Source organism: Phragmites australis, chromosome 8 (assembly GCF_958298935.1).
Source record: "Phragmites australis chromosome 8, lpPhrAust1.1, whole genome shotgun sequence".
In the NCBI taxonomy this organism is placed as follows: Eukaryota; Viridiplantae; Streptophyta; class Magnoliopsida; order Poales; family Poaceae; genus Phragmites; species Phragmites australis.
Window position 1 is genome coordinate 6307006 of NC_084928.1, and position 27217 is coordinate 6334222.

At 45.6% G+C, this 27217-nt stretch overlaps 1 protein-coding gene and 1 pseudogene across 1 annotated transcript; one reads left to right on the forward strand and one right to left on the reverse strand.

Moving 5' to 3' along the window:
* Nucleotides 1-16966: 16966 nt before the first annotated feature.
* Nucleotides 16967-17559, forward strand: LOC133926055 (uncharacterized). Its single transcript, XM_062371788.1, has 2 exons — nt 16967-17332; nt 17428-17559. The coding sequence occupies exons 1-2, from the start codon at nt 17023-17025 to the stop codon at nt 17442-17444; spliced, it is 327 nt and encodes a 108-aa protein (XP_062227772.1). The 5' UTR covers nt 16967-17022; the 3' UTR covers nt 17445-17559.
* A 6130-nt stretch (nt 17560-23689) lies between these two features.
* Nucleotides 23690-25023, reverse strand: LOC133927560 (aspartic proteinase nepenthesin-1-like; annotated as a pseudogene).
* Between the last annotated feature and the right edge of the window lie 2194 nt (nt 25024-27217).

The window sequence follows — 27217 nt, forward strand, 5'->3', positions numbered from 1 at the left end:
CCTTTGAGCATTGATCAATATTTTCTTTGGGTCCAACATTTTCTCCCTAGTGGGGATAAACTTTATATGGTGGGCCTTGCTACTATTATCTGGGTAATTTGGAGAATGAGGAACATAGTGATATTTGATAAGAAACATGTTCGATCTCCTACTAAGATTGTTTGCCGTGCTTGCTCTTTTCTACGGTATTGGGCAGGTCTCCAAGATGGTCAACACCAAGATGTGCTCCTGGCTAGCATATAGATACTGCAGGAAACGACATTCTTTTTCCACCCCAAGAAACAGGAAGATGAGGTGGATATCGCCAATGCTAGCGAGAGGATTAGAGCTTAACATGAAGCAAATTTCAGGCTCGGTTGGTAGGACCGTCGATGGTGGTCTATTGAACTCTGGTGGTTGTCTCAAGGATATTTTGATCAGGTTTAGGGTGTGTGTTGCCTAGTTGGACTTTCCTTGTGTTCTTATCAACCTGCGTTGTGCTGAGCACAACAATGTTTATATAGATGTGCGCGCATTCTGTTTTCTTTGACAGTGTTTGGTTGAAATGAGCCCTAGCTGCTGCGTTGGTGTTCTCAGAAGTACGCTACTCCCTCCGTTTCGCAATATTTGTCCATGGTCTCGAGAGTATCTGTCTCAAATTATTTATCCATTGGGGTAACCAAGGATGCTTTATGATCTATTTTTCTACTATACCTTTGAGTGCATGCATGCATTTACTCTAACGCTGGTCCGTCCTGAAAAAAAAAACAGGACCAATGCCTTCGATCTATCTTTCTGTAACCACCTTAGCTACATTTTCATGTGGAATGTTTTCACCGTTTGTCATAGTCAAAATTGGATGTACCGATGTACACCCATGCCCCAATGTGGGCCCGCAACTGCTGTGAGCCCATGTATTGCCTGTCCAAGAAGGTTGTTCTGCTGTAATGAGTTTCTTGATGTAGTTTGCCTTTTTTTTGTTATATAGGTGCAATGCCCACTAACATACTAGAATCATGAGTGACTAAGCTAAATCTTCTACTAGTTATATTCAAGCACACATGGGTAAACTTGAGTACTTGCTGTGCTCTAGGCTCTGAAGGCAGCAGGTGAAGTTTGGCTGTTATCAAACATGTACTCCCAGGAGGACATTGTGTACCCTAATGATCCAAAAGCAAAGATCAAGGTCGATGATGACCTGAAGCAGCTCTTCCGGGAAATTGAGTTACCACGTGACAGGTCCACATAGAAAAGGAGCTCCAAAAGAATGGCATCAAGCCCATGACCAACACTGCCAAATGACGAGCAGCCGCCCAGATCAATGGGGTGCAATCCAAGCCTAAGCCCAAGAAGAAGCAGCGTGAGATCACAAAACGGACCAAGCTCACAAATGCCCATCTGCCTGAGCTTTTCCAGAATCTCAATACTTGATCGTGTTACAATTGTAACGACTCAAGAGGATTTATTGTACTCCAAACTATAACAATGTTATGTGCACACGCAACCCTTGTATGTGCGGTGGCCTTGTGAGCTCCGCAAATTTGTTCCAGTTTCCAGACTCTGGATGTCCTACTTGATGCATTCTGGCATTATAAAATTCAAGACTTTGCGATGTTCCTCGCAAAATTCTTATTTTGTCCCAACTACTACATCTTTTGAACTTGCGATGCCATGTTTGGTGAATTTTGCATGGTTCATAATTACGGGTTTAGATGTATTGAGAGGTCTGAATGATTAGCTGATGCGATGGCTTAAATTTGTTCAAATTTGTGAGATGATCCCCTGGTGAACTTTTCATGTTTGTACAGCCATGCAGGCTCAGCGTTTCGCTATGTAGGATGACGCCTTTTATGGTCAACAAAGCCTGTCGGTAAACTTTGTGAACAGAGAGCTGCCATGCGGCATCCTGGGTTTAGCCGCTCGATTGTATTGATACCAGTTACTGCAAAGCCTTTAGGTTTGTCTTGTGGTGATGGCAATTGTCTCATCTCTCAACTTGTCAAGCCTTCGCTTATATTGGCTCCAAATGTCATGCGTGTGATTTGTCAATGCACCTGTAACCTCGACTGTGTAAGGTATATTAATCCCAAATGCCGTGCTTGTTACTTGTGAATGGTACCGGTGGCATGGCAGTGAGCCAGTGACCAGCCTTGTGCAGGCACCCTCTCCTGGATTCTGATGCATATGTCGATGTGCCTTTCGCAGGCATGCCAACGTCTCCTCGATCATGATCCCACATGTCAGATGCGAATGAACACAGAGTGGGTAAGACGATGCCGATTTTTATTTGTGAAATGATTTATTAAGAATGATGGTGTGGCAGTGGACAAAAAAGAGGATGTCACAGCTGTCCAACCTATATATCCTCGAGATATGATTGATTTTCAGCTAGAAAAGACGCACCGAGTTAGCTAAAAAATATTGGCCCTTTACCGATCTATTAATCGCAGCCTCGTTGGTGTCGTATTCACCTGCCGACAATGCCCTGAAAGCGAAACGCGTCTGCTCCGAGTCTGACCTTTCCTATCAGTCAGAAATAGGATAAGGAGCTGCTTTGTCAGCTATTTGGATGATAGGCTGAACGCGGAGAAACTATCCAGTGTAACCTGCTCGCAAGGTGCTACTACGCATGCTATACCCCTCACGATGCAAATGGTCATGAAAACTCTTGAACAAAAATGGTAAAATAGAAGATGATATGTAATCGCAATAAAAGAAGGTGATATTTTTTTGATAAACGAAAAAGTTCCCGTCTTTTGCATCTTCCGATATATACAACCTCAATTCATTATTACATCATTGATTCAATATAAAAAAAATAAAAGAAAGACACAGCGTTAAGCACATAAACTATTACTAACCGACTATCCATTCTTGGCAAAGATTTGCATGGGCACCACCTACAAAGAATAACTTGCCTTCAGAATATCTTTCATTTGTGTTTCTTTTTATAGGAGCCTCCAGAAACGTAAGTAATAGGTTCCCCTGAAAAATCCATGCATTAAAATCATAGAGGTTTTTTTTTAAAATACAATATCATTACGGCGGAGCCATATAAACCAAAAGATGACAGCCGCCCCTACTAGAACTTGGGAATTAGAAATAGCTCCCCTTGTCCGAAGCTAATTTCCCATTATATGGCCCGCATCCAAAGCGATAGTGATTATGTACCAAATAGACCTAGTAGAATGGTATTTAAAGAACAAATGCTGAATATTTTCATTGTGGTTGCAAAAATAATATTTTAAGCTACCATTCTAATTTCTTTTGGCCAAATTATCCTTGATCAAAATAACTCCTTTACATAAATACCACAAGAAAGTCTTGATCTTGACCGGAAGCTTATGCTTCCATAGACCTTTTGCATGAACGAATATGAGTTGTATTATCATTTGGTTGTACATGGAACAGACAAAAAAAATAGAATTCGAGTGCAACCCCCATTTAAAGATATCCAATCCCTTGCATAATTGAATTTGAACTAACTTTGACACCATATTGTGCTAGGCTATTAGTTTATCTCCAATAATTGATCTACGAAATGAGAGATTTAAAGGTATGGATCTCATAACCTCCGCCACTGTGCTTTATTTTCTTCTAACCATATTATAGTGACGGATATTGTTCACTAAGAGTAGCATTACCCAACCAGGTATCATTCCAGAACCTAGCCTGGTTACCATCCTTAATCTGAAAAGATCCTCATTGAGGAAATCCTGTTTCACCTTCATGAGTCCAGACCAAAAATGAGAGTCTCCTGATTTTCCCTCAACCTGTGTGAGAGATTTGCTGCCAAGTTATTTGTTTCTGAGCAGTTGTTGCCTAACCCCATCCTCATTAAGCAGCCTAAAAAGCCACTTGCTAAAGAGGCAAATGTTCATAACCGAGAGATTAATAATCCCTAATCCACCCCGGTCTTTTGGTTGGCAAAGTATGTCCCATCTAGCAAGCTGATATTTCTTTTTATGACTATCCTCTTGCCAAAAAACCTTGACCGAAGATAATCCAGTCTTTTTAGTACACCCCGGGGAATTTCAAAGAAGGACATCATGAAAACGGGAAGACAACTTAGTACTGAGTTTAGAAATACTAATTGACATCCAACAGACATAAGTTTCCCTTTCTAGCTACTAAGTTTCTTCTCAAACTTTTCTTCAACCCCTTCCAATCTCTATTCCTTAGCTTCCTGTGAATCATCAGAATGCCCAGATATCTGAAGGGCAAAGATCCAATATCACAATTAAATAATTGTGTGTATTGGTCCTCACATTGTTTGGCAGTCCCATAGCAAAAGATTTCACTTTTGTGAAAATTTATCTTCAGCTCAGATAATTGTTTAAACTCACATAACAATAGTTTCATATTTTTTGATTGCTCAAGGTTATGATCCATGAAAATGATGGTGTCATATGTATATTGTAGGATATATAGACCGTCATCTATCAGGTGTGGAACAACTCTAGTGATTTGTTCATCATTTTTTGCTCTTGATATTAATATTGCAAGCATATCAGCTACAATATTAAGAGGATGGGTGATAAAGGGTCTCCTTGCCTCAGTCCTTTTTTTGTTTGGAAATAAGGTCCGATATCATTATTAACCTTAATTCCAACATGGCCCCCAGACACAAAACTTTGTATCCAATCACACCATCGTGTTAAAAATCCTTTCATTCTCAATGTCTGCTAGAGAAAGGGCCATTTAACCTTGTCATATGCTTTCTCGAAATCAATTTTCAAGATAACACCATTTTGTTTTTTTCTATGCAACTTATGAATAGTCTCATGAAGTATTATCACTCCTTCCATTATGTTTCAACCAGTCATGAATGCAGTTTGTGAGGGACTTATTACTTTTTCAGCAACTGTATCAATCCGATTTATGGCAACTTTAGTGAACATTTTAAAGCTGACATTAAGGAGGCAAATCGGACGATATTCTTGGATTTTCAGTGCATTACTCTTTTTAGGAATAAGAGTAATGACACCGAAGTTTATACTGAAAATTGATAATTGCCCTTGGTGAAAATCGTTGAATAAAGCCATGAGATTATCTTTGATGACTTCCCAGAATACCTGGTAGTATTCTGCAGGAAAGTCATCCGGGCCTGGAGCTTTATTATGCTCTATTTGGAAAATTTCCCTCTTTACTTCCTCCTCTACAAAAGGAGCGGTAAGGATCTTATTTTCTCTTTTCATTTACTTGAGGAATATCACTAAGTAGTGATTCATCTATCTCAAAATTATTATACTCCGGTTACCAAAGAGGTCTTTATAATATTTTGTGATATATTTTTTAAGATTAGCATCTCCAATGACAAGTCCATCCTCCTGTTCCATTTTGTATATTCTTGTCTTTCTATTTTTCCCATTGGCTACTAGCTGGAAATACTTGGTATTATTATCCCCCTCCAGCAGATCTTTGACCTTGGCACTTTGATACCATTTGAGCTCTTCTTCTTTTAGCAAATGAGCTAACCTTTCATTTAGGAAATGCTTCATTGCTACCTCATTAGGCGTTAAAATATTATTTTCAGCCTTTTTATCAAGCTCATCTAACATTGTGATGAGCTGATGTTTTTTTCTTTCTTGAGAATGCCAAAAGTATGTTTGGTCCAACCTCTCAAGTACTGTCAAAGGGTTCTAATTTTGTTTTGCCATTTTTCAATGGTATTGCTCCCTCTATTTTCATTTTGCCATACATTGGTCACCATGTCAACAAAACCTTCGCGAATCAACCATCCTAATTCGAATTTGAATAGGGGTTGTGTACCATAAAGGAGATTATCACCCGTGCTGAGCAAAAGAGGTTTATGGTCTGATCGAGACCGATCGAGTGCCTCGATCTTAACCTTTGGGTACTTGGATTCCCACTCGGTGCTCATGAGAACTCGATCAAGTTTCTCAAAGGTTGGTGGATCCAGGTCATTTGCCCATGTATATTATCTTCCACTCATCTCAATCTCCCGTAAATCTAACGTGTTAATTATTGCATTAAATAAACAGGGCCACTGAGGGTCAAAATTGTCATTATTTTTATCTTTAGGGCATCTCATAATGTTAAAATCCCCCCTATTATCAAAGGGTTGGTTTCCAAACTACATACATGAGCCATTTTAGTGAGAAATTCTGCTTTAAAATCCTCTTGGGCCGGTCCATAGACCGCATATAACGCCCAAGTGAAATCATCTTCTCTGTTCTTTAAAAGGAATTTAGAGTAAAAATCCCCTTCAACTATGGAGCCAATGTCAAACATAGAAGCATTAACCCCAATAATCATTCCCCCTGATCTTCCTTGTGGTGGCATAACATGCCATAAGTAATCCAAACCACCACATAAACAATTCAGGGTTGAAGTAGGAAAAGTGTTTCTACCTGTTTCCATAATACCAAGGAAATCTAGACGTTGTTCCTTTACTAAGTCTGAAATATAATTGTGTTTAGCCAAGTCTCCTAGACCTCTGCTATTCCAAAAGATACTTTTCAACAGATATGTATTTTGGATGGAGTATTTGGCTTGTCAGGAAGGTGAGTAACCTTGCCTTTTTCTTAGATGAGTTGGACTTTTTCTTTCTAGGGACCACATTTAGGTTATCACAATCCTGATCTAAACCCTCTTCATCGAGGACCTTAGTTAAATCACGACATATGTGACTGAGGGTAACATCAAGTCCATCAATATCCTCCTCATCCTCAAATTTATAAGGAACCGGAAGTTTGCTATCTTGTTTACCTCTACCTCTGGAACTAGAACTAGATGTATTGGCTACTATAGATAAACGATCAATCTCTATGTTTTTGATAGAAACAATAGATTGCTTAATAAAAATATCATCTCTACCCATAGACACATCTAGATTCTTAATGTTCGAAGTAACAACATCGTTAGGTAAAGGAAGGAAAGACAGATTTTGTGTACTTCCATCCAGGTTGCGCTTCGCTGCTAAACGCTTCGCCTTGGTCATCAAGTCCTCATCTCCCAAAGCTATTAGCCTGCTACTAGTGGGACGCTCAGCAACCATGGTATCCCCTCGGATTTGGAATAGATTCCCCTGGGACGCCCCCTCTTTTGCAGCAGTCCTTGTCTTCCCATTCATCTCCTCAAAACCATCCACCATCGGTAGCGCGACCAAGGCCCCAATCATCTCAGAATTTTTTATGTTAGCCTTCACCCCATTTTGCTTGCAAAGATGCTGCAGTTGTTGTCTAGAGCAAGTAATAAGAATAACCCTCCTTGGATCAGTGGCAACCCACCAACATGATGATACTGGGGTTCTTGACTGAAGCTCCACCATCACATTGTCACCATTAACATCAGCTGCATTCTGCACCCCTTGGACATGAGTATCAGTGACCGCCCTGGACACAGGAGCGCCGTGCTTGACGAACAATGCGCCCTGGGCCGAACATTCCTCCATTGTCTTGTCGTTCAACTCTTCGACCTCCACTGTTTCACTATGGGCGGATTCAAAGGCTGTTGACACCAGCGCGCCAACAACAGATATGGCCTCCTTCGCAGGCACGTCGTCCGCATCAGCCAACACATGAGTTGCCAGCACTAGAGAAGCTCCAACCACAACAATATCAGTCATCGATACAACGACTCCATTTGTCACCGTATGTCGCACTCTGCATGAGTTCGGCATTAACACTTGCATCTCCTGAGCATCATGGAGATCAGGGATCGACCTTCCGCAGGTTACGGCATCGAATCCCTGTGTACTACACACAGCACCGGGCATCGTCATCGCCTCAGTCATGACCACATCCGACTCATCGCACTGGATACTGGCACACAAGGCAGCAACAGACCATCCGACACACAATCCTCCTAAGGCATCAGACATTCCGGCGCTGCACCCAAATGCACTGGAACTTCCAGCTCCCCTTGCGATGCATTGGACACCATGAGCGCACCGCATGCAGCACCAGTCGCTTGGCCATTCGCAACTACGGCCGTAGCATTACGTGCTGTCATGGGTTCAGCCGCGGTGCCCCGCACGACCCCAATAAAACCATTGGTTGAGACTCCAGTGTCATTAGCCAAGGTAGTCGCCACCCACCGTCATCGCCAGGTACACCTGCAGACACAACATTATCGCAGTCTGCAAGGACATCAACAAGGGACATCTTCCCCCCTGGCAGGCCCGAAGATTGGGGTAATTGTGACTAATTATCCATAGAAGTGTTGAAACCCATTGAAGCCTCAAAATCCTCCTTCAACACATCTGTAGTATCCTCTTCGACAATGACTTTGTCAGCTATCTACAATAAGAGATTGTCCACAGCTATGTTGATTTCATCTTGAATCATTTTATTAACATGATCACCTTTGATAACTGTAGAATCATCATTTTTAGCGTCTTGTTGCATCACATCTTCCTCCTGTGTATCATTAGAAGGCACATTTTTGTCCTCAAAAGAGTCACCCTTAGATCTTTTTGAGGCTCTATCTTCCATATGCTCATCCTCACCCTGTTGGTGTTCATCCTCTTCATTTTCATTGTCTAAATTATCTTCCCATTTTCCATCCTGTAGGATCTTGTCAACCTTGAAGAAAATCTCATACACCCCATCGTTCACCACTATGTCAGTGGAATCAGGAATGGCTTTAGCATCCAGAACTGTGACATACTGAATTTAGCATATTAATTAAATAGAAAAATCTAGTGCAAATTTAAATTTTTTATAGTAAATTAAAGCCACATAAAATCATGGAAGTATGTGTGTGAGTATTGATACTGGTATTATTTGGCTAAGTATTCCAAAATACTCCAAATTTATACTAAGGTAATCCCTGCCTTAAGTTGATTCGTTCACGTTTGGTTTTTGGTTTTGATATATTTTTGAGTGGTGGTTTGAATATCTCTCGAATTCAAATCCATTCTTAAAGTTCTTTCCATCCCAAGTCCAAATTCAATTCAAATCATGTTCCCAAATCTCAGAGTTTTACCTCTAACTCATAATTCAGGAATTTCCAATTGGTTTGATCCTAATCCAAAGTCAAATTCAAATTCAAATTCAAATTCTCCTTTGAAATTAATTCCTAACCCTTTTCCCGGGCCGATTCTTTCCTCTCTTTGTTTTCAGCCCGCCAGCGGCCCGCTCTTCTTTTCCTTCCTTCTTCGCGCGCTCGGCCCAACAACACATCGGCCGGCCCAGCCGAACGAAGCGCGCGCTCCGGTAGCGTCCGCGCCCCGCCTCCGCGCTGCCTTCTTCCTCCAGCGCGACGCCGTGCTTCGCTGGCGCAGAGCACCCATGCCGGCGAGCCACCTGCCCTTTCCCCCATCCGCCGTCCTCCTCATCCCCCCCCGTCTGCTCTCTCTTCCCCACAGCCCGATGGGGATGGCATCGCACGACTTTTGCGCCCCCGCCCGCGAGTGGCCGGTGCAGAGCGCCCACACCGCTGGAAAAATTGTGGGCGCCGCTCCGCCACCTCACCATCACGCTGCCCACCGATGACTGCCTGACATCACGGACACACCACCCCCTCCCGTGCTCCCTCTTCCGCTATAAATAGCGCCACCCTAGCCTCTTTTCCCCTCCCTTCCCCACACTCCATTGCCGCCGTCGCGCATCCATGCTCTCACACCTCGCCGCCGTCGAACTTCCGACTGCGTGCTGCCAGGAAGCTTCAGGGCCCTAACGCCGTCCCTGGGCTGCCATCCGTTCGCCAGGAGCTCAACAGGAGCCCGATCACGCCAACAGCCGATCAACGCCACCGTCACCTCTTCGACGAATCACCGACCGCTGTCCCGCTCCTCGCCGTCCTTGATCTCGGTGAGCATCCCAAGACCCTAACGCCCCCTCCTAGATAGCGTGTAGATGCCCCCAAGCTTCCTCTCGGTCGGTTGCCGTGCGCCGCCATTGGTGTGAGTTCCGTCGCCGCGCTTTAGCTCGCCACCGGTGTGTTAGTACCCCGTTCGCATCGCCAGCCGTCGTACTGTGATGACTAGAAGCCGTAGGACCCTCCTTCGGAACGGATTGGTGCCTCCCAGTATAGGGGAGCGCTGCCCGGTCCATGGCCACCCCGGTGCCCCCCCTTTGGCCACCGACTGGCACCGAATTCGTCGCCGACCGTCGTTGACGTGCTCCCCACTACGTTCATCATTTCGCAAAGGAGCTCAACGTCGATTTCCCCTCGTGAAACCCCGTCGGAATCCCACGCTAGCGAGCTACCCTGAAGTGCGCTGTCGCGAGATTTCTCACCGCCGGCTGCTCCTGCCCCTCCCCTCCGCCGCTCGCGCTGCGCCAGCCGTCGCTGCAGCACACGCGCTCGTGTGGGTCGGCCAATAGCCGTGACCCATCCTGGCCGACTGGGCCACGGCTCAGCCCGAGCGCTGTCGGCCTGCCAGGCTGGCCCAGCCATTTATGGGCAGCACCCCAGCGGGCCAGCCCAACACTGTGCAGCCCAATACTGTGCAGTCCGGCCCGGACTCGGCCCAATCTGGTCCCATCTTGACCAAACTAGTACTGTTCATGTGAGCCCGGATACTGGTCAGTGGGTCCCATCCATGAACAGTGCTATTTTGTATTTTTTCCGATTTAATTTGGATTAAAACTTCCGGGAGCTGTAACTTCTCTGTTCTGGCTTCGATTTCGGCGATTCTTTCACCAAAATTCGTCTAAAATCGAGATCTATTCATTTGTCACATTGTGTTATCCATTGGGGCTCATTTGGTTTTACATTTGGTATTAATTGGTTCTTTTCTAGTATAGTCGTTATTGATCGTAGTCGTAATTGCAGAGCAACCAGAGTTCTGCGAGTGCTGCGCAGGAAGCTTCATGAGCGAAGAGGATCGAGACTACAATCAAGACTCTGAAGAGAACTTCGAAGAAGGCAAGTCCTATCTCCTTGATCATACTGAACCTATGGTCTTCAAATAATATACATGATCAACTAAAACCGGACTTATTATCACACGTGCTACATATTACATTTTCTTTCAAACTATTTGTAATAGTTAATCCTATCAACACTGCCATACCTTATATGTCATCATCCAAAATACATATCACCTTAGGAATACCTGTTGTTAAATATATTAACGATTGATGACGCCTTGATATCTAGCATGCTTAGGATGGAATACATCTCCTCGGAGACGTCGCTTTGAAAACACTTCTCCTCAGAGATAAGATTTACCGTTATCAATGTTAACTCATATACCATGAATCCTTGATGGCTATGAACTCCGTAATGGATGTGAACTCCTTGACATCGTGTGGGATATGGTGGGAGATGTGTAAAAATGGGTGAAAACTGCTTTGGCGGGGGCAGATGGAGTAGTACTCTGGACGAGGATGCTCCTAGGGGCTTGAGTCACCTTTGTGGTGTTCATTGCCAGAAGGTACTTGCTCTGGCCGATTAAGGACCGAGTCATTGCGCCGTCATGCTTAGCCACCCCCGTGCAACCATGCGTCCTAAATGGGCAGGACTTGACTCTTCTTTCATCGGACTAGGTTGGGCATAATACTAGGCGGTTGGGGAGCAGCGAGAAACCAAGTGTCCATCTGGCCCTCTGTTGAATATTTCGAGAGACGGCATAGCCAATCTGGTATTCTGAACATGGTCTCTGGTACTTGGGGTGTCTCATAGAAAAGCCCGGCAGGAAAGGTGTTTGGAGGATCTCGATATGATTCGCTCCTCCGCTTGCAACAGCTGGAGGCTGAGCATATCGCATGGGTAAAGTTGTACAACCTTTGTAGAGTGTAAATCTATTCGAATAGCTGTGTCCACGGTATGGACATGCGAAGGCAGTAACCCTGATGACTAGACTCTGGGTGCGTGTGTCTTGATGAGTGACTATGTGGACTAAATGTCCGTGTGATGAGGTTCCTGGCTCCCTCTGCCAGAAGTTGTATAATACTAGAGGTACCTCAGATATGATAATAGGGACTGCGGAGTGAGGTGTAGCCCCTCGCAGGACCGAAAACCTCCAGATAAAGCTTGTTAGCCGGTTTTAAAGTATTTAATATCAATAATAAATGATACAATAGAATACCTGCATAAACCGCTTTACGCATAAAACTAAACCGTAAAGTCTTATCCTTTAATTACTCATTTATGCATCTATCAACACCTTAAAATAGTATAGGGCTTGCTGAGTGCCTTCCGTGCTCACTCTTGCTGTCATTCAGATGAAGAGGCGGATTCCGCCAACATCAGAGGCGAAGACGGAGCTGAAGAGTAGTCTCTAGAGTCGCGTTCGCACCCTACCTGTCTGTGGTTTGGGTTCTGTTTTTCGCTATGCTTTTGTTGACCATTCGGCCAGGTTTGTAATATATACACTATGGTTTGTAACCTTTTGTACTCTGTAACCTTAATACTTATGTTCGAGTTTGACTGTGATATTACAACTGTTATATTGTGCGTATCAGTTACTTGATCTAGTGACTGATACAGGAGGCACAATAGATCTCGAGAAAGGGGTCTTACAAGAGTGGTATCAGAGCTATGCTTGGCTGTAGGATGTGACCTTAGGATAGACTTGCTCGTGTCTACCTATTTGCTAAAAATGCTATGTTGTCAAAATATCTTCTGCACTTACCTTCTGCCTTTTTGCTTTAGAAACCCCTTTCTGTATTGATTCTAAGCCCTTCCTTGATCGCTGACAGATGGAAGACGAGGACTGGAGTACAGTGCGATGTTTGCAGGTAAAGGACTTTCCCAAGTTGCTGTGGGAAGCTTGTTTTCGCTTGGGATACACCCGACGCCCAGAGTACACCGGGCGTGAGTACGACGAGAATGGGTCCCGGAAGTGTTGGGTTTTTTTGTAGATCTTCGATTGCTCAAGGCATCCCAGCTGGCGACTGTGGCACGTCAGCACCACCAGACTATGGTACCTGGATACGTATCAGTTGGTGGCCTTCAAAGCACTTTAGCACCTGTGCGGGAGGCGGGTTAGAGAGGTTGCGCGCACTCCCATGAGGCACTTTCCAGCCACTGCTAGCCAGCGAGCTGCTTGGTGTGCACGCCTAACCGCCATGGAGGATGCAGGACAGGAGGAAGAGGAGGACGACACCACAGTGTCTGTCACAGCACAGTACCTCCATGCCATGTAGCACATGCATAATGAGAGCCATCAGTTGTTTCAGGAGGTTCGCTATAGGGCAAAGGAGTCCGAGATGCGAGAGAGAGCTCTTCGTGTGATGCTACCATGCACAGGAGAGCTCACGGATCACCACCATTCTTTGTAATTCCACTTTGCATGGAAACGGAACAATGAATCCATCTTCATGCTCCTGGACCATCCATGTACACTTAATAGGAATGAGGCGAGCCGGTTCTGACTTTATTAAGTCGACGGGAACAACACCTTCCTTAACACAAATCAAAGAATTAGCTATATCTTTCTTGGGAGAGTTCATCATAGTTATTCTAGCTGTAGGTATTTGGAAGAAGCCAAGTTTGTCACCTGCAAAACCATAAAAGGTTGCAGATGGCTTTGGAGCCCGTAGAAGTAGGGGCATTCTGGGGTCAGATGCTCCTCCTCCCAGATATGACAACACAAGGCCCCATGCTTCTTCTTTCCAGCATCTCCACCTTTCACTCCCGATGTATCACCCTTCTCCACTTGACTCTTCTTCGCATTGGTCTCTGACGGCACGACCGACGCAGAGGCTGAACCCGGGCCCCCCTGATGATTAGGCCCTAGGTTAGCCTTTCCATCTTGCGCCGATGACACATTCTGATCACGCCCAACGCCTCGGCCCCTGCTTTGTCCGTGGTTGTGACCACCACCATGTCCATGACCACGTCCTCCACCACCGATGCCATGGCCCCATCCATTCAGGCCACGACCACAGCGTGAAACACCGCCTCCGCCTCCCCTTTAGTTCCCTGCCAGAAGAAACGAGGATGTCGAAAGCCCCCATTCCCTCGACCAGAGCTCCTGCCGCCAACACTTCTGCCCTGACCACCATCAGCTCGCCCACCTTCGGCCATCCCGTTGATCACCACTTCCGCGTAAGAGTGAGCAGGAGCAGATTTATGTGGAGGAGACTTGACTTGTGAACAATCAGCAGACCTGTGCCAGCTAGGGTTTGGTGGAAAACCCCAAGCCTAGCTCGGAGAGAGGCCAGACCCGGATTCTGCCTGCCCAGTCTGAGATTAGCCCACCAGTAGGCCTGTGAGAAACCCGATCCAAAATTTGAACCGCCGCAGAATCCGGATCGAGCACCGGTAAGCTACGGAGCTCCGGCGACTGTGAGACCTGTCTCGCGTACTGCTCCAGCAAACAATCACCGAACGTTCGCCACGGAGAGAATCTTGGCTTCGGCAGCGGGCCTTTCCACGGTTTCGGCAGCGCAGACGATGAATGACGAAGCGCCACTGATGAATCGCCTTCCGCCGTCGCACCTACACCATCACAATATTTACGTACCTTTGGGTCAGCTACCGGCACCAGGCAATGGCCTGCTGTAGCGAGATCCGATACAGAAAAACCTTTCGTGTCCACATCAGTGATGATATGAGATTCCTCCGGTATAGATCTGATTGCCGATGTAGACGAACGGAAGAACCCAGTCTTCACCGCACGCTGCAAGTGCTCACGTGACTAAACACCACACTCACCCTCCTCCTGTTGGTGATATGCCCTAGAGGCGATTGAGTTTGCGGATTGGATCTGCTAATGGGCTTTAATATTGATTAAAGGACCATTAGGGTTTAGAGTCATAATGGGCTTTAATGTTGATTAAAGGCCCATTAGCGTGCTCTATATAAGAATAGGCAGGGGCCAAGGCGCATTGAGTTTTTTAGAAACCCTAGCCGCCTCCTATTCCCGAACTCCCTTCGAAACCCTAGCCGGGCGCGCGGTGCTAGCACACCGGCGCACGGCGATTCCATCCTTGTACGTGTGGATACCGTGGAGGCGCTGCTACTATTGCGGTGCTGATCTGCTCGGGAGTACTCGGGACGTACCCGCGAGTACTCGGAAGGTGCTCGGGACGAGGTTGACGATCGACTACTTGACGCGCACGACGTTGGATTGGTCTGCTCCAACTCTTCTTCCGCTGCACTGCTCGTCAAGTGGTAACGATTCATGATCCCCTACTCGCATGGCTTCCTGGTTGAATGCGGTAGAGAAAATTTATTTTGTGCTAGCGTAGCCTACCCGTAACCCTTCAGTGGTATCAGAGCCATCCTGCGTAGTTTTCGATCTGGATCAGTCACATATAGAAGATATGTGATAGAAATAGATTAGATCTATTGTTTTTGATCAGTTCATATGATGGATTGATCAATGCACGGTTGGTTAGGTGAATTAGAGATCGGATGAGATGCCAGTCGATGAAACCACATAGCCAAAAAGATTAGCTCGATCTCCCACCTGTTTTTGCGTGCGACTTGCCCCTACCGGCTGGAATCACCATCGGGGCTAACTGCATGCATCGCGACATGGTCGGGAGAACAGCAGATCGAGGTCATGTGTGCTGTCATCGTTTCTGGAAAAACCTCACGCGATGATCAATGGGATTGATCTAATGGAAATTGAGACATTATGAATGACTCGGAATTGGCTCGATACGATCGATCCAATGAGATTTTCATAGCGATTTCATAGATGCGATCTATGTATTTCCGAGAGGTTCCGTCGCGTACACGCATAGATTGTTGTAATAACATGATCCCATCACGACATTAGAATTCGATTCTACGCTTAACTCATTTTTGCAGAGAATGTTGTGACTGGTATGGCCTTGTGATATGTGATGCATGTGTGTAATTTTTCATGGCCTGCGTGTCATGGTTAATTGCAGCCCAAGGCTGTCATGTTATTGTATAACGGCCTGCGTGTCGACTTGTGATGCTTCTTCTCATGTAATTTATCTAGTGCTATTAGGTGTAATAGACTAGAACAAGATCATGGAGATTTGAAGCATGATGACCCGGAGGACAGGAACCGTGGCGATGAAGATCACCATGTGAAGGGGCCATACTATGTCACAGTTAATATGATTGCCTGTGATATTTTTATGTTCCTGTCATACTATTCTTTCATGTTTTATATGTGGTGGATATGATTTTCATGATAGAGTAGTTTCCCTCAGAAAATCAAGAGTAATTGATGCCCTTCCAATAGCTGCACCTACAAAGGTTTTGATCATTGTGTGGTAGGTCTGCCAAAGCAGGGTGCCATCATTTATCTTAACCAGTTAGAGTGGATGTCGGACATCCACACGCATAGTATTGGTTTACTTGATAAAGCTATCAAAATGGTTTTGGGCTTTGGGGCATGGTGTTGGGCGCCGGGGCATTCGATGCCACCCAGCAAACAAGAGTCACATAGGGATGTGATTAGCAAGGCGTTGCTTACCTATGTCACTAAGTTTCTAGCAGTGATGCCAAAGCTCACTAGAACTTAGTTGAATATGGATCTTGATCCTCTATATGTTGTTAGAGGGAAAACACATATAGTGGAGTATCTTTTGTTAAATTGTTTAATAGAAGATTCACATAGGCATAGTGCTGAACCTGCATTTTCTGTTGTAGATCATGGCACCGGCCGCTAGTAACACTTCCAGTTTTAATTTGCGATCGATTCTTGAAAAAGAGAAGCTTTCTGGAACAAACTTTATTGATTGGTATAGAAATCTGAGAATTATTCTCAAACAAGAGAAAAAGGAATATGTTCTAGAGGTCCCCTATCCTGATGAACCAGCTGATAATGCTCCTGCCGCGGATCGGAGGGCTTATGAGAAGCACACCAACGATTCACTAGATGTTAGCTGCCTCATGCTTGCCTGTATGTCCTCTGAGCTTCAGAAGCAATATGAGAATAGGGATGCCCATGATATGATTGTGGGACTCCGAGGCATGTTTGAGAACCAAGCTCGGGCCGAGAGGTACAACACCTCAAAGTCCTTGTTTGCGTGCAGGTTAACAGAAGGCAGTCCAGTCAGTTCTCATGTGATCAAAATGATTGGTTACATTGAAAGCCTGGAAAAACTTGGTTTTCCCCTTAGCCCTGAGTTGGCTACGGATGTAATTCTCCAGTCGCTCCCTGCGAGCTTCGAGCCGTTTATTTTGAACTTTCATATGAACAGCATGGAGAAAAGCATGGCTGAATTGCATGGGATGCTAAAAACTGCTGAGGAAAGCATTAAGAAGAGCTCTAGTCATGTGATGATGGTTCAAAAGGATAGCAAGAAGAGAAAGCGCAAGGACAAGGCTAAAACTTCGGATGAGATCTCGAGTTCTAAGCCTAAACCTGTTGGAAAGCCCAAGGCTAGCCCTGCCGCTTCTGACACTTGCCACCACTGCCATAAGACTGGTCATTGGCGGAGGAACTGCAAATTGTACTTGGAAGAACTCAAAAAGAAGAAGGGAAGTAAGACTTCATCTTCAGGTATAAATGTTATTGAAATTAATCTTGCTACTCGTCCTGATGATTCATGGGCATTTGATACCGGATCAATGATTCATACTTGCAAATCGTTGCAGGGACTGAAAAGGACTAGGAAGTGTGCAAGAGGCGAACTGGATGCTCGCGTCGGCAATGGTGCAAAAGTTGCTGCGTTGGCCGTTGGCGTTTACTCCTTATCGCTACCCTCAGGATTAGTTTTGGAATTAAATAATTGTTATTATATTCCTGCCTTGGGCAAAAACATTATCTCTTCTTCATGTTTGGAAGAAGACGGTTATGAATTCATAATAAAGAACAAGTGTTGTTCGATATTTTTGAATGGTATGCTCTATGGTAATTGTCCATTAGTAAATGGATTATATATCTTGAATCTTGAGGATATAACTATCTATAACATTGATACAAAGAAGCCTCGGCTTAATGATTTGAATCCCACTTTTGTTTGGCATTGTCGATTAGGTCATATAAATGAGAAGCGTATGCAGAAGCTCCATAAAGATGGTCTTCTACATTCATTTGATTTCGAATCATTTGATACATGCGAGTCTTGTTTACTTGGCAAGATGACTAAGACGCCTTTCACTGGTCAAAGTGAGAGGACAAATGAATTATTGGCCCTAGTACATACAGATGTATTTGGACCGATGAGTTCTACAGCTAGAGGTGGTTTTCAGTATTTCATTACTTTCACCGATGACTTTAGTAGATATGGTTACATCTACCTAATGAGGCACAAGTCTGAATCCTTTGAAAAGTTCAAGGAGTTCCAGAATGAAGTACAAAATCATATAGGAAAGACAATTAAATTTCTGTGATCATATCGTGGAGGCGAATATTTGAGCCATGAATTTGGTGATCATCTAAGGCAATGTGGAATCGTTCCACAATTGACTCCACCGGGTACGCCACAATGGAACGGGGTGTCCGAGCGGAGGAACCGAACCTTGTTAGACATGGTCCGGTCGATGATGAGCCAATCTGATCTTCCATTATCCTTCTGGGGATACGCTCTAGAAACTGCTGCTTTCACGTTAAACAGGGTTCCATCTAAGGCTGTAGAGAGGACACCATATGAGATATGGACCGGGAAGCGTCCCGGATTGTCTTTCCTTAAGATATGGGGTTGTGAGGCTTATGTAAAACGTTTGTCGTCTGATAAGCTCACTCCCAAATCTGATAAATGCTTCTTTGTGGGGTATCCTAGGGAAACCAAAGGATATTATTTCTATAACCGGGAAGAAGGCAAAGTGTTTGTAGCCCGGAATGGTGTCTTTCTTGAGAAAGAGTTTCTCGCGAAGAGAGTTAGTGGGAGTACGGTGCAACTCGAAGAAATTCAGGAACCACTTGAAAGTGTTTCAACTCCTATTGAACCACAACTCGGTATGCAAGATGTTGCAGAACCTGTTGTCGAGACACCAGCCCCACGTCGGTCGGAAAGGTTCAGTCGTGCACCCGAGCGGTTTATGTTCCTAACCACGGGGCAGCGCGACATATTATTGTTGGACAATGATGAACCTAAGACTTACTCGGAAGCAATGGTGGGACCAGACTCCGAAAAATGGCTTGGAGCCATGAGATCCGAGTTAGAATCCATGCGAGAAAACCAAGTTTGGAACTTGGTCGATCCACCTGATGGTGTGAAAACTATCGAGTGTAAATGGGTTTTTAAGAAAAAGATAGACGTTGATGGAAATGTTCACATCTATAAGGCACGATTGGTGGCAAAAGGTTTCAGGCAAATTCAAGGTGTTGATTATGATGAAACGTTTTCGCCCGTCGCAATGCTAAAGTCTATTCGGATTCTCCTAGCAATTGCTGCATATTTCGACTACGAGATATGGCAAATGGATGTCAAAACGGCTTTCCTTAATGGAAACCTAAGTGAGGATGTGTACATGACACAGCCTGAAGGTTTTGTCAATCCGAAAAATGCTGGAAAGATTTGCAAGCTGCAAAAGTTCATCTATGGACTAAAGCAAGCTTCTCGGAGTTGGAATCTTCGTTTTGATGAAGTGATCAAAGGGTTTGGTTTCATCAAGAATGAAGAAGAGCCTTGTGTTTACAAAAGGACTAGTGGGAACGCACTTGTGTTTCTGGTCTTATATGTGGATGACATATTATTGATCGAAAATAATATTCCAATGCTCGATGCTGTCAAATCTTCATTGCAAAAGAGTTTTTCAATGAAAGATTTAGGAGAGGCAGCATACATATTGGGCATAAAGATCTATAGAGATAGGTCGAAAAGACTAATCGGATTAAGCCAGAGCACGTACATTGACAAGGTATTGAATCGGTTCAATATGCAGGATTCCAAGAAAGGTTTCTTACCAATGTCACATGGCATCACTCTCAGCAAGAATCAATGTCCTAAGACATCTGATGAGCTCGAGAGGATGAGTGCGATCCCGTATGCTTCTGCTATCGGGTCCATCATGTATGCTATGTTTTGTACACGCCCAGATGTCTCCTATGCTCTAAGTGTTACGAGCAGATATCAATCGAACCCAGGTGAATGTCACTGGGCTATAGTAAAGAGTATCCTCAAGTACATGAGAAGAACTAAGGATATGTTCCTAGTCTATGGAGGTGAGGAGGAGCTCGTTGTAAATGGTTACACCGATGCTAGCTTCCAAACCGACAAGGACGACTCGAGATCGCAGTCTGGTTTTGTGTTTTGCCTTAATGGAGGTGCGGTGAGTTGGAAGAGTTCCAAGCAAGAAACGGTTGCTGATTCCACGACGGAGGCCGAGTATATCGCAGCTTCGGAAGCTGCAAAAGAGGCTGTTTGGATCAGAAAATTTGTTTCTGAGTTGGGTGTGGTCCCTAGTGCGTCCAGTCCAATGGACCTCTATTGTGACAATAGTGGTGCCATTGCACAAGCCAAGGAGCCTAGGTCGCACCAGAAGTCCAAGCACATACTTCAGCGCTATCACCTCATTCGAGAGATTATTGATAGAGGTGATGTAAAAATATGCAAGGTGCACACGGATTCGAATATTGCTGATCCGTTGACGAAGCCTCTCTCACAGCCCAAGCATGAGGCACACTTGAGCTCTATGGGTATTAGATACTTGCGGGATAGACTCCAGTGCATGTGAGAGAATGTGTTCTGTCTATGCTAATGTACTTTTGGATAATTGTTATCTGGTTCCATGAATAATTATCATTTACATTGATCAGCAAGTATGTGACTTGTTTGTGAAACTCTTTGTTTTTATGATGTTATTCTAAATAGTCTCTAATCTCATATCATTATGTGGGACAATAATGATTTATAGATTAGCACATTTGACTGAATGATGATCATGTTTCACGGATCATAGATATGGAGATATCAAATCAGTAATGTGGACACATGTTAGAGAACATGATGTTGGATAGACCCACCCTGAGATACTGCTGGGATTGTTATTTTTAATGTGCCATCAGTTGTTATCTCAAATGGTGTACCTACAGAATCCTTTGACCTGAGATCATCATTGATTCCAGAATGTGTAGTAACACACTTAGGAGCTTCCAAACGCTATTCCGTAACTGGGTAGTTATAAAGGTTGCTTTCGGGTATGTTATGAAACATGTCGTGGGATGTGAGTGATCAAGATGGAATTTACCCCTCCTAAATAACGGGAGAGATATCACTGGGCCCCTCGAGGTAGTTGGATTGGAAAGTGCATGGCCATGCCAATATGATTAAAGAGTTAATCATGGTGAATCCACTACTTGATCGAGTGAATGGTCGAGCTATCACAAGGGTGGCACGAATCTCGCCTTGAGCTTGACTGGTATGGTGTGGTAAAGGGATTGGTGCATGAGTATATCAAGGTTCAGCCGATATGATCTTTGTGTGCATTCGGGAGTCAATATGTCCTGCTAGGTACCGCTATTGACTTGCAATTCGGAAAAGGGTTTCCGGATAGCGGCCGTTTACACATGAACCTAACGGGTCACACACTTAAGGGGATGGAATATAAAACTTGTACTGACTCTAGTGCAAGTGGGAGATTGTTGGTGATATGCCCTAGAGGCGATTGAGTTTGCGGATTGGATCTGCTAATGGGCTTTAATATTGATTAAAGGACCATTAGGGTTTAGAGTCATAATGGGCTTTAATGTTGATTAAAGGCCCATTAGCGTGCTCTATATAAGAATAGGCAGGGGCCAAGGCGCATTGAGTTTTTTAGAAACCCTAGCCGCCTCCTATTCCCGAACTCCCTTCGAAACCCTAGCCGGGCGCGCGGTGCTAGCACACCGGCGCACGGCGATTCCATCCTTGTACGTGTGGATACCGTGGAGGCGCTGCTACTATTGCGGTGCTGATCTGCTCGGGAGTACTCGGGACGTACCCGCGAGTACTCGGAAGGTGCTCGGGACGTGCTCGGGACGAGGTTGACGATCGACTACTTGACGCGCACGACGTTGGATTGGTCTGCTCCAACTCTTCTTCCGCTGCACTGCTCGTCAAGTGGTAACGATTCATGATCCCCTACTCGCATGGCTTCCTGGTTGAATGCGGTAGAGAAAATTTATTTTGTACTAGCGTAGCCTACCCGTAACCCTTCACCTCCTTCCGCAAGGCCGAAGAGATTTCACTATTGACCGCAGTGCAATGCCAGTGAGCAGCCCGTATCGCAGGAAGCCAAGAAAATGCATTGTTTACCACAGTGGCATGTCTAACTGGAATGTTTACAGTTTCATATTAGAATGTAATCGCATCTTGAAGAATTCAACTCAGAATGTGACTTATATTAGAAGTAACAAAAAAGGAGGACGATAAATTTTAAGGGATGGTAGCTTCATCTCTGTATTTCTCCTCTTATATTTTTTATTCCCCTTTCCCCATAATTTTCTTTTGCTTTTTTATGCATGCCTTTTTTAGATTCCTTTATGCACATTTACATCATTAGCGTATAAACATATCTGAAATCCTTAATACACCTTTGAAATTTCGACTTCTCAGTAGTCAGGACACCTTAGGGTATGTTTGGATTCTTTGCCAGTAGAGGCAAGGCAGGCAAGGATTGCCTAGCCTTGCCGGGCAAAGCTAGGCAAGAAAACGCGTGGTGTTTGGTTCTCAACTTTACTAGTTCTGCTCCCTTCCTGCCCCTTTCTTCTTCTTCCTCCTCCCAATTAAATTTAGCACAAACGCTGTTGAATGCATTCTTGAAGAAATTGAGCACCAACACTACTGAATGCTAGCTCGATCTAGGCAGCAGGGACTTCGTTCTGGAGAGTGGAGGGCTCGATTTGAACATTCCCTCACCAGCTCCATTGAGTCCGAACTCGCTGCTATAGGTTCTCGAGCTCAATCCCGGTGATTCCTTGCCGGATCTGCCAAGCTTTGCTTCTAATTTCATCTCCTTGTCGTTCCAGCCGCCACTAGGTGCTGATTTATGCCGTCGGTGGTCAATTTTTGCTGCACGGCTTGGTTTGTTCTTTGTTGGCTGCTGGATTCGAGGATGAGATGAACATATTGAGGGGTTGTGTGGCGTGGCAGTGATTGAGCAAACGTGCAGCCAAAGTTTGCCCGTGCAGGAGAGCTGATTTGGCTCTCCCACGTGGGAAGGATTTCCTTGCCAGCCTGGGCTAGATTGCCTGGCAAAGTAAGGTTTTGGAAGAGAACCAAACACATAGTCTTGCCAGGCAAGGAGAGGCGAGCCCTTGCCTAGGAACCAAACGTGCCCTTAAAGCCAATCTTCTCTCTTTGTTTGAAATCTCTTTAGATATAAGCTATAGACATTATGCATTATAAGGTTATTTCTTATCATATATATTTCTTGTATTATGTCTCATTCGAGAAATAACTATAGACATCATGTATTGAGAGTGACCTTAAACTGAGAAATCGTCGTACAAAAATGTACACCTCTCTTGCGTATTCTGGAGGAAAAAATCTTTAGATATAAGCTATAGACATTATGCATTGTGAGGTTATTTCTTATCATATATATTTCTTGTATTATGTCTCATTCGAGAAATAGCTATAGATATCGTGTATTGGGAGTGACCTTAAACTGAGAAAACGTTGTTAAAAAATTGTACCCCTCTCCTGCGTATCCTGGAGGGGGAAAAAGCCATACTCCTTCAAGTCTAAGCATTATCTACTCTACTTCCGAACTGTGTACAACCTGAAGCACTTGGTTTTCTGTTGTAACGGCAGGAGGCGTGTGTAGACTGTCAGATCAGCTTCCCGGACGGTCCAGATCACTCGCAGAAGCAAAACACTGAACGGATAATTCTGGAAAGGAGGAGTGATACAAATTGCACGCAAAATTTCCTCTGCTGCTTCAACTTTCTACCGTCAAAATGGCACATTTCACCTGATCTGATCTGTACTAAAAATCCTACCTTCTGTTTGTACATGAACACTACAACGAAGCTGCGAGCCTGTCGCACCGGGCCGGCGCGAAGGACAGCAGGTCGTTCTCGAGGTCGTAGACGACGTGCGTGTTCTGCTGCTGGAAGTTGCCGATGACGGCCTGCTCCCCGGGCGCCGCGTCGAGCACGACGCACATCACGCGCGCGCCGTAGTCCTCGAACACGTAGTTGGCGCGCGGCATCTCCCAGTCGGTTCCCTCGAGGTGCAGCGTCAGCGCCGGCACGGCGGGCCGCCGCCAGAACACCGTCACGGGCAGCGCCAAGCAGAGGTCGAGCGCCGAACCCTCCACGCCGCTGGGCGGTAGACCTACCTGCGCCACGAACTCTGCCTTCACCGCCTCGTACACGTCCTCCGGTAGAGTGGTGATCGAGGCGCCGGAGTCGATGATAGTCCGCCGGAGCGAGGACTCCGGCACCGGAAGCCGCGTCGAGCCTACCGAGATGGCCTTCAGCGAGAGGAAGTAGATGGACGGCTGCGTAGGGTTCTTGATGAGCGGGGTGGTCTGGACCTCGCCGCTGTGCGCGTGGTTGTAGAGCGCGGCCGTCGCGCCGAGAGTGACGAGGCTGCTCTTGGACTCGAACATGGATGTGAAGCAGTACGAGAAGCTTGTGACGTTGAGCTGGGACGGCAGCAACCATCGTCCCTTGCCAAAGCCAGCAATGCCGGTCTCGTTCGACTGGAACACGCCGTTGTTGAAGGGCCGCAGCCGAAGATCAAGCGCCGCGTGGAGGGGCCACCGGCATTGCCACCGTCGGGTCTGAAGGTGAAGCGGTCGGTGGCGAGCTGACCAACGGTGATCGACTTGTCGCCGTAGTGGTAGACGTAGACGCAGCTCCGTTTCCCCCAGCTTCGGCCACCGCATGACGTGAACGGGAGGGCGCGGCACCGGGGCGCGTCGCCGGGGAGCGCGGCGTAGGTGGAGGACCCGGCGGAATCCAGGAGCGGGAGGCTCTGGTCGAAGCAGTCGAGGCAGGGCGCGCACTGCGTCCAGACGAGGTCGCTGCCGGTGTCTAGCGTGAGAGCCACGGGCCGCGGCGGCGTTCTGACGACCAGGTGCACCAGGTACTCGTTCGTCACGATCCCGCCGCCGGCGCCCGAGGCCGGCGCGCACCCGCGCCCGCACGAGGGTCGCGTACAGCAGACGCCGGCGCGCCATGCGCCGCACGAGTTCGGGCTTCGCGAGGCCGCGGCCGGCGTCGTCGTGCGTGAGCAGCGCCACGACGCTGGCGCCGGGAACGGACACGGCGCGCGCAGGCAGGGCGATCAAAACTAGCAGCGTCACGAGGTGCTTCATGGCTAGTGATGGGATTACAAGAGCTGGTACTGAGATTACGCTGCTTATTTATGTGTTCTAACGCACGCGGCTCTTGATGATTCGAGACTTCGGATTGGATTCGACACTGGATAATTCGGAGAACCAGTATTTGGGTGATGTGCCACTGATGCCTACTTCTAGGCAGAAACCAGTAACAACATTTTCGAAACAACACAACTGCATTTGTATATGCCGTTCTGGCATATACGTTTTGTTGAATTTTTAGTATTCGGCGACAAAAGTAAGATGTACGGTACCTTTTGTTGGCTGCATATGGCTCCGGCTGATGGGATGGAAGGCAGTAGGTGTTTTTTTTTTTTGACTCTTCGTCACTGAATATAGCTGTAGTATCTGAACATGAACGCGCGCGCACTCACCCCTCACACACGCACCCACTCCACGTACACCTAACGTACGCACATGCTAGCCCTACAACTACACACAGCTTGAAGAAAGCGTCCATCCAAAGATCACCAGGACCCAAGAATCCCGAAGACGACGAGCACGTCGCAATCCTTTCTGTAGCACCACGCCGGAGAAACTGGAGAAATCCGAAATAAATCGGAACTCCCGTGCGACAGCCGGACTTGAAGCCCGGCTGGGTTCGGCACAACGCCGGTGCCTTACCATCGTGCTGAAGGCACGTTCGCGGCAGTAGGTGTTTGATTGTATGTTTGCCATTTTGAGATTGGATCTGGAGATATAAATATATGTATTCAATTTGGCTCTGTAAATATGTGGAATTTGAGCATTTAATGCAGCCTAGTGCTCGGTTAATGATGTTATTAGTGTGTATTAAGTGTCATTAATGTATTCTAAAGAATATTAAAGTTTAATAAGATAAACTAAGGACTATAAGAGTACAATGACGTAAAATAAATACCATGATAATACTTGTTTGTCCATTTTTATCTTATATAATATATCTTTGTACGAGCAATCAAACACAATCTCTTCTCAACTATGCTAAATATAAACATGAAACCAAACAAATTGCTACTATGTGCATTCGGTCTGGTTAAGATGAGCCTAGTTCACATATACAGGCCAAGCTCAAGCATGCAAGTAACCAAAGACACCATAAGTCATCCAAGGACGGCAACAACATGTTTGTTTGACCCTTCCTTGACAATATTGTTGTAGAAAACATGCTCTTAGAGAGATTGTAGCATTTATTTTAGGACATGTATGTGATTTTGGTGATTAATGATAACATAGTCAATGAGACTAATATGTATGTCAAGTATATACTTTAGTAGGTCTTATGGATACAATACATAAAGAAGTCATCAAAGTCAGGCAAAGTTTGGTTGAATTGAAGAAGACCTAGAGAAAATGACATCACCGGATGGTCCGACATTAGACAAGTTTGTATACGTCGGAGCTTTGTGTTCAAATGCAGTTGACCTCACCGGATAGTCGGTGTTAAGCATGTTCAACACACCGGACAATGAACAGTGCAAAGAGAAAGCAGAAGACTCCATCGGATAGTCCGGTGCTTAGGAAATGTGCTCACCGTAGCATTTCTGACAGAGGGTGAGGATCACCTCACCAGATAATCCGGTGCTCAATGTGTAGTACACGCAGGAGCATTTCCAGAAGAAGGAAGAGAAGAAGCAATACGCCGGATGGTTTAGTGTGAAGAGGTGTGAACACCGGAGTATTTCCTGCAGAGACGTTTCGAAGAGTTGAAGACTAAAGATCAACCCACCATATGGTTCGATGACCTATGCAATGAACACCAGAGGCTCGCACTAGAGCATTTTGTTTAGAGATGTAAGAAGTGGCTCAGATGGCGGTAGTAGGCACGTCGGATGGTCCAGCGATGAAAAAAAGAACACACCGGATAATCCGGTGTTCACAGAGGTTTTGAGTGAGGGTTTCAATGGCTAGTTTTCTAGGTTGTACGCACCGGATGTTCCAGTGAGTGTACCACTGTCAACGCCGAAATATCCGGTGTTCACAGTTTCTATGAGCCGTTGGGGCAACGGTTAGTCCGTAGGATTGAGGCTATAAATACTCGTTCACTTTATCATTTAAGTGAGCTGGAGTCCAGAGAAGCCTTTATACACCTGAGAAGATATCCAAACCACTACAGTGCTTAAAGTGATCATCTAAGGTGATTAAGCACAAGATTAGTGAGCGATCAATGCTTATAGACCTAGAGAGAAGA